Source organism: Coregonus lavaretus, assembly GCF_964263955.1.
Source record: "Coregonus lavaretus genome assembly, chromosome: 17".
Classification (NCBI taxonomy): Eukaryota; Metazoa; Chordata; class Actinopteri; order Salmoniformes; family Salmonidae; genus Coregonus; species Coregonus lavaretus.
In genome coordinates, this window is record NC_140004.1 from 36,037,330 (window position 1) to 36,045,523 (window position 8,194).

An 8,194-nucleotide genomic window follows, 5' to 3' on the forward strand; every position below is an offset into this window, starting at 1 on the left:
TCAAGTCCATTAATTATATTACATACTTCAGAAGCCCTTTTAAACCTCAAATTCAATACACTTTTTAAATATATCCTCTAACAGGGTGATCAAATTAAGATCCTACATCTGTAGGCTGTCTGTATCCTTTCTGAGACATGCACACACACACACACACAGGTGTGTACTGTAGGCTGTCTGTATCCTTTCTGACAGTTCGAATGGACCTGGAAACATAAGCAGCTCTTTCATGAGTTCAACCTCTACCTGGCCTATAAAGGGCTAACTGTGCTGTGAGTAAACGTTGACTAACAAAACACACCCACACACACAAACACACAGATACAGAGAGAGGTTTGTGTCCGGCATTTTCTTCTACAGCGCTGTGGTTCTGCAAGAGTATGTAAGTTCAGGTGTTTCTCTGTATGTCTTCTATTAGTACAGCCTGACACACACACACACAAACACACACACACGAGTGCGACACGATCACATCTGTCTCTTTTTAATTTGTGGGAATACTTGGGATCAGATTTCCTAAATGATACTCATTTTTATTTGATTTCCGGATGATTTTACAGTCTTCTTTTTACTAAAAATGTTTGGCCAAAAAAAAACTGTTTGAAAAACAGGCGCCTCACAGGTCCTCAACTGGCAGCTTCATTAAATAGTACCCGCAAATCACCAGTCTCAATGTCAACAGTGAAGAGGCGAAGAGGCGACTCCGGGATGCTGACCTTCTAGGCAGAGTTGCAAAGAAAAAGCCATATCTCAGACTGCCCATCTTAATCTTTTCTTATTATTGGCCAGTCTGAGATATGGCTTTTTCTTTGCAACTCTGCCTAGAAGGTCAGCATCCCAGAGTCGCCTCTTCACTGTTGATGTTGAGACTGGTGTTTTGCGGGTACTATTTAATGAAGCTGCCAGTTGAGGACCTGTGAGGCATCTGTTTCTCAAACTAGACACTCTAATGTATTTGTCCTCTTGCTCAGTTGTGCACCGGGGCCTCCCACTCCTCTTTCTATTCTGGTTAGAGACAGTTTGCGCTGTTCTGTGAAGGGAGTAGTACACAGCATTGTACGAGATCTTCAGTTTCTTGGCAATTTCTCACATGTAATATCATTCATTTCTCAGAACAAGAATAGACTGACTAGTTTCAGAAGAAAGTTATTTGTTTCTGGCCATTTTGAGCCTGTAATCGAACCCACAATTGCTGACGCTCCAGATACTCAACTAGTCTCAATAAGGCCAGTTTTATTGCTTCTTTAATCAGCCCAACAGTTTCACCTGTGCTAACATAATTGCAAAAGGGTTTTCTAATGATCAATTAGCCTTTTAAAATGATAAACTTGGATTAGCAAACACAACGTGCCATTGGAACACAGGACTGATGGTTGCTGATAATGGGCCTCTGTACGCCTATGTAGATATTCCATAAAAAATCAGCATTTCCAGCTACAATAGCCATTTACAACATTAACAATGTCTACAATGTATTTCTGATCAATTTGATGACAACAAGAACATTTCTAAGTGACCCCAAACTTTTGAACGGTAGTGTACATTATTTATCTTCAGAGGTGAATGTATCAAACCAGTTGCCGTGATAAGTTTTCTGTTGTTGTGCACTCTCCTCAAACAATAGCATGGTATTTTTCACTGTAATAGCTACTGTAAATTGGACAGTGCAGTTAGATTAACATGAATTTAAGCTTTCTGCCCATATAAGACATGTCTATGTCCTGGAAAGTTTGATGTTACTTACAACAGTCATGCTAATCACATTAGCGCACGTTAGCTCAACCGTCCCGTATACGGGACACCGATCCCATAGAGGTTAAAGCTGGATGTTACTATTAGAAACGTAATACATTTGTTTTCCATTTCAGGCAAGGAAGAATGACCTTTAACCTTTAATATGGCATGAATATGCTGTGACGGACTTCATCTAACAGTGGAATTAGTGTCGTGGGACATTATGACCATTCTGTCATGGGGGACTTGACAGATGATGTCGGTGATCAACAGCGAGCTGAGTGTGGACAGTGAAGGATGACCTCTATTAGCTGAAAGCCCCTACCATGCTCCAGAGATATGCTGTGTAAACTCTAATGTGCTCTGGATCCACAATGCTCCGGAGGTGGCTGTTAGCTCTGGTGGCCCGTGTTGGGGTCATAGTGCTGGTGGTGTGCTGCTGCCTATCTCTCCTCTACCTGCTGGCCTGCAAACCCCCCAGAAGCCACAGCCATCAACAGGCCCTGGTTTGGGCTGGAGGAGCCACCAGTAAAGAGGGTTACCTGGCGCTACTGCAGGAGAGCGAGGACACACACAGACACTATATTAACAGTCTCAGTAAGCAGATAGCCCAGCTCAAAGAGGCTCTCCAGATGAGGACCCAGCAGCTGCAGGAGTCTCTGGAAAAGGCCAGGGCCAAAGGGGTTCTACCTATGGGGCTGGAGGACCTGCGTAGGCCCCAGACACACACCGACCTCCAGGTGAGTGTGTGTGTGTGTGTTTATGTATATGTGTGTGTATGTGTCTGTGTGTGTGCGTGAGTGTGTGCGTGTGTGCATGCGTGTGTGTGTGTGCATCTTTATCAATCAGTATGCCAACTCTTCCGGCAGGAGTTCTTCAAGGCCCAGTTGAGCCGGGCTGAGGTCCAGTCTAGTGAGAAGTTGCCCAGCGAGTACGCCGTGATTCCCTTCGAAAGCTTCACCCTGCACAGGTCAGTCAAGTGACCTTTGACCTTATTTATTTAAAAGGCCTTAAAATTAGACCCCTGAGCTTTACACTGTCCACATTACCTGGCCATGAAAACCTCTTGACCCTACACATAACCATATTGAGGTACAGTATAAATGCAGTGCTACTCAGGATGGTTGTTTTCCAGGGTGTACCAGCTCGAGATGGGGCTGACCCGTCACCCAGAGGAGAGGCCTGTGAGGAAGGACCGGAGAGACGAGCTGACAGGCACGCTGGAGACAGCCCTGCAGGTCCTCAACGGACCCCAGAGACACGGGGAGCGCCACCGACGCTCCTATTCACCATTGGACTTCATAGAGGGTGAGCGTGTTGGGCCCAGTCAAGTGTACTTTGCCCTCCTATTGTCAAATTGTTTACAAGTATGAAATCCTCTCAGATCTCCAGAGGGTCATGAAGACAATTTGCGATTGGTTAAATTATTTGTACTTGCTGATGTCTGTCTGTCTGTCTGTCTGTCTGTCTGTCTGTCTGTCTGTCTGTCTGTCTGTCCGTCCGTCCGTCCCTCTCTCTCTCTCTCTCTCTCTCTCTCTCTGTCCGTCCGTCCGTCCGTCTGTCTGTGTATGTCTGTCTGTCCATCCATCCGTCCCTAACAGGGCTAACCCGTACAGAGCGTGACAAGGGGACAGTGTATGAGCTGATGTTTAAGGGCGAGGGGCCGCAGGACTTCCGACAGTTGGTGTTCTTCAGACCTTTCGGCCCGGTGGTCAGGGTGAAGAATGAGAGGGTGGACACACGCCACATGCTCATCAATATCATAGTTCCACTGTCCAGGAGGGCTGACACATTCAGACAGTTCATCAACAACTTCAGGTAGGAACAAAAAGAAACGATATGGCCCGCAATCTCAGGCGGTTTGGGAAGTAAAAATAACCCTTTAGGTTGTATGTACAGAGTTTTTTCTCCCAGCACCAACAATTGTAATGTCAGGTGTTTATGACCATTAGTAAACATATTTTTGCTCATGTTGAGCAGACCTAGGTATTACCAAACATATTTTATTTTCTGCTGGTGGCAGGACGATGTATAACAGCTAGTCTCAGGAATCCCAGACCTATGGCAACAGCACTAGTATGTATGTATGCTGGAACATTGGTAACATTGTAGGACACAGCCCATCTGTCTAGGGCAGGGGTGTCAAACTCATTCCACGGAGGGCCTAGTGTCTGCAGGTTTTAGTTTTTTCCTTTCAATTAAGACCTAGACAACCAGGTGAGGGGAGTTCCTTACTAATTAGTGACCTTAATTCATCAATCAAGTACCGGGGTGGAGCGAAAACCAACAGACACTCAGCTCTCTGTGGAATAAGTTTGACACCTTTGGTCTAGGGAGACTATAACCACCATCTTGCTGTTTCAGAAAGGTGTGCGTCCAGCAGGAAGGGAAGACCCACCTCACTGTGGTCTACTTTGGCAGGGACCAGATTGACGAGGTTAAAGCCATCATGGATCAGACATCCAGGTAATAAACTCTTCTCAGCTTTACAATGTTTGCAAGTAATAACAAGTTCATAACTATAGCAAGCCTACTCCATCAAATAGGGCTCAAAGGTATGAAAATATTCATCTCAAGTTTCAGCTCCACGGTGTACAGTAAGTACAACAGCATATTGCCTTCTATTGAATGCATTGTTCTTCCTCTGGAATTCCTAATTGGGGATGTGTCTGTGCTGCATTGCGGTCGTTGGTGGATAGCAGACAGTGTAGATATAACTCCAGTGTGATATACAGTAACTGTTAATGTTCTTTAATCAGCACATCATTTCAAGCGTTAGGAACCAGGGGAGTCCTGCAGAGCCTCTCTGTTGCTAGGAGACTGTAAGGAGAGAAATTAGAATAATCTCCTGATTGTAGCAGATCCATACAGATACAGGATAACCAACAGGAAGGGAATGAAAAGAGCAGCAGTTGTTTGACCACAGACAGGGCTTATTGTATGTGAATATGTGGAAGTGTATTTAAGTTAAACCACACATATTTAGATTTGATCACTCCAAATGTCCATATTTTCTTATGATCCACTCAAATGAGGAAACCATGTTTCTAGCCACAACTGTGTTTGTTTAGATTTGACCTTAGGGTTGATGACCTCCAGTTGGCATGATGACCGTTTCTCATTAAATACTGATTTAGATTACCTCAGCAAAACTTTCCCTCCCTCAGGGAGACCCAATTCCGGAACTTCACGCTGATCCAACTGAACGAGGAGTTCTCTCGTGGGCGGGGCTTAGAAGTGGGCGCACGGGCCTGGAGACGGAGCCACAACGTGCTGCTCTTCTTCTGCGACGTCGACATCCACTTCACCCTAGACTTTCTCACTTCCTGCAGACTCAATGCAGAGCCTGGTGAGGAGCGGGAGGTCCTAACTATCTATCAATATGTCGGTGTGTCAGTGTGTCTGTCTGCCAATGGAAGTGGAAGTTCTAATGGAAGATGCATGCCTTTGTTTTTCTGACTTTAGGTAAGAAAGTGTTCTACCCAGTGCTCTTCAGTCAGTACAATCCATCGCTTATCGACAATAACCAGAGTCCCTTCCCTTCTATTCAACAACAACTGGTGAGTCCCCCTTGCCGGCACACCTGTGTGTGGAAATAGGACAAATATATTATACATGACATTGTGTTTTTTTTATGATTCTTTTACTTTGTGTCTTTCTGCAACAGGTGATAAGGAAGGACACTGGATTCTGGAGAGATTTTGGGTTTGGCATGACATGCCAGTATAGGTCTGATTTCATCAACATAGGTAATGAAATTATATGTTTCTTCATTGATTGACTGACTGACTGATTGTTCATTTGATTGATTGATTGATTGATTGATTTTGTCAATTTATATCTCTGATCTGCACAGGTGGGTTTGACCGGAACACCAAAGGCTGGGGTTTGGAGGATGTTCACCTGTACAGAAAGTACCTGCACAGCAAGCTGATGGTGATTCGCTCTCCCTCCCGTAGCCTCTTCCACCTGTGGCATGAGAAGCAGTGTGCGGATGAGCTGCCGCCAGACAAGTATAAGATGTGTATGCAGACCAAGGCCATGAGCGAGGCCTCTCACGGCCACCTGGGGGAGCTGTTCTTCACACAGGAGATCCAGGAGCATCTGCAGAGGCAGAAACTACTGAATGACTCAAGTCGCTTGAGGTAGAGGTTGCCCCATAACCACAGTTCTAAGATCAGACTACCCTACCCCTTTTCATAGCCTTAACCATTAGGAGGTTGAACTATATCTGACCCTGGACCTGTGGTCATGGTTATGAAATCAGAACCTCTGGAGAGGAGAGACATCCTCTGGGTTTTTTTGAGAGAACAATGTCCTCATCATCCTACAGACTCAACTTAGGGACTGGGGAGGGCATGTAGAGGGATGAGACATTAACTTTTTAATACCAAGATTGGAACTTGATTTAATTGAAATATGGATGTGATGTTATGTACTCATTGTACATCATCTTTGCCATTTTGCTGTCTGACGATGGCCTAATGATCTGATGAGTCTGTCCTATGAGCATTTGGTTGAAAATACTTTGTAAAGATGTCTTTCAACTTCTTGTGCTCACTGGGTGAAACCAAGGAGGGCAGAATATCCTTACCCCCTTTGTTGTATTGAGACTGCCAACCTGCTATGGACTCAACTCAATGAAAATAATATTTTTGTATAAATGAAGGGAAGGATGTTTTTGTATAATACTGTATTTGAATATGTATTAGAATAATACAGGATCATAATTATTTAAAGGTTTTAGTTATATGAATTGATATATGAATTCAGAGAAGAGAAACAGACTGTTAGTGGTTAAGCATTTTCATATTAGGCCTACTCTACATTCCTTCATTTCAAGCTGTTGACCACATTTGGGTACCTAAGCACAGTGGGTTCCCAAACATGATGCATTATGACCCACCTAATAGATAAAACCATGTTTGTAGCCACAACCCAAGCTTTACAAACCAAGAGGAACTGTCCGGGACCTAACCAACCAACGGACTTGGAGCCCATGTCCTGGATAGAAGGATCAAGTAGCCTAATTAAAAGAATGCTGATTGCATGCACTATCATAGCGTTTTATATGATTTGGGAGTAGATTAGCAATTGCATGTATGTCAATATTTGTGGTATTTCTTGTCTTGCATTGCAACATTGGGAGAGTCAATATTTCGAAACCATCTCTCTCTCTCTTCCTTCCTCCTTCCCCTATATCTCTCTCTTTCTCTCTCTCTCTGTGTGTGTGTGTGTGTGTGTGTGTGTGTGTGTGTGTGTGTGTGTGTGTGTGTGTGTGTCTGTGTGTGTGAGAGAGAGAGCAGTCTATAGGTCTACAACTGGCACTATTTCATGGTCAGGCATGTTTTGGCACAGAACAGAAGAAAGACTTTGGTGGAACCTGTGGGAACCTCTATGAAAATGCAGGGGCGCAACTTTGGTTTTAGAAGTGGGGGGGGGGGGTATTTTAAAAAATTTGACACTCCAAACAGCCTACCCGGTCGCTCGGAGGCGTCCGCATGGTCCTAAAGCACACCGTACCTCAATTTGTATCACATTCCAGTGGCAATTTTAGCATATAAATCTTGGTGGGGCAAACAAGCAAAAAAATAAGTGGGATGCATGCCAGCAAAGCCACTACAAAACACAACACAACACTAAACAATACATGAATTGCACTATAAAAGTGACAAACAGTGCCCACAAACTGTTAGGGCCTACATCAAGCTGTCTCAACAGCAGAGTCCCAACAGCAGTCCACTGCTACTCCTGGCTATCAGCGGAGTCTCATTTACTGCCTTAAAAAAACAAAACATAGCTGATATCAAATCAAATCAAATCAAATTGTATTGGCCACATGCGCCGAATACAACAGGTGCAGACATTACAGTGAAATGCTTACTTACAGCCCTTAACCAACAGTGCATTTATTTTTAACAAAAAAGTTTAAAATATATTTATAAAAATTAAAAAAACAACTACAAAAGAAGTGTTGAGAAAAAAAGAGCAGAAGTAAAATAAAATAACAGTAGGGAGGCTATATATACAGGGGGGTACCGGTGCAGAGTCAATGTGCGGGGGCACCGGCTAGTTGAGGTAGTTGAGGTAATATGTACATGTGGGCAGAGTTAAAGTGACTATGCATAAATAATTAACAGAGTAGCAGCAGCATAAAAGGATGGGGTGGGAGGGCAGTGCAAATAGTCCGGGTAGCCATGATTAGCTGTTCAGGAGTCTTATGGCTTGGGGGTAGAAGCTGTTGAGAAGTCTTTTGGACCTAGACTTGGCACTCCGGTACCGCTTGCCGTGCGGTAGCAGAGAGAACAGTCTATGACTAGGGTGGCTGGAGTCTTTGACAATTTTGAGGGCTTTCCTCTGACACCGCCTGGTATAGAGGTCCTGGATGGCAGGAAGCTTGGCCCCAGTGATGTACTGGGCCGTACGCACTACCCTCTGTAGTGCCTTGCGGTCGGAGGCC

The 8,194-nt window shown here is 44.4% G+C and overlaps 1 protein-coding gene across 1 annotated transcript; it reads left to right on the forward strand.

Moving 5' to 3' along the window:
* Nucleotides 1-2,090: 2,090 nt before the first annotated feature.
* On the forward strand, nt 2,091-5,883 carry LOC311144216 (chondroitin sulfate N-acetylgalactosaminyltransferase 1-like; the record flags this gene model as incomplete). Its single annotated transcript, XM_084180224.1, has 9 exons — nt 2,091-2,474; nt 2,604-2,704; nt 2,870-3,042; nt 3,336-3,552; nt 4,099-4,200; nt 4,902-5,083; nt 5,200-5,294; nt 5,402-5,483; nt 5,591-5,883. 9 exons carry the CDS (start codon nt 2,091-2,093, stop codon nt 5,881-5,883), a joined length of 1,629 nt encoding a protein of 542 aa, XP_084036350.1.
* Nucleotides 5,884-8,194: the final 2,311 nt, after the last annotated feature.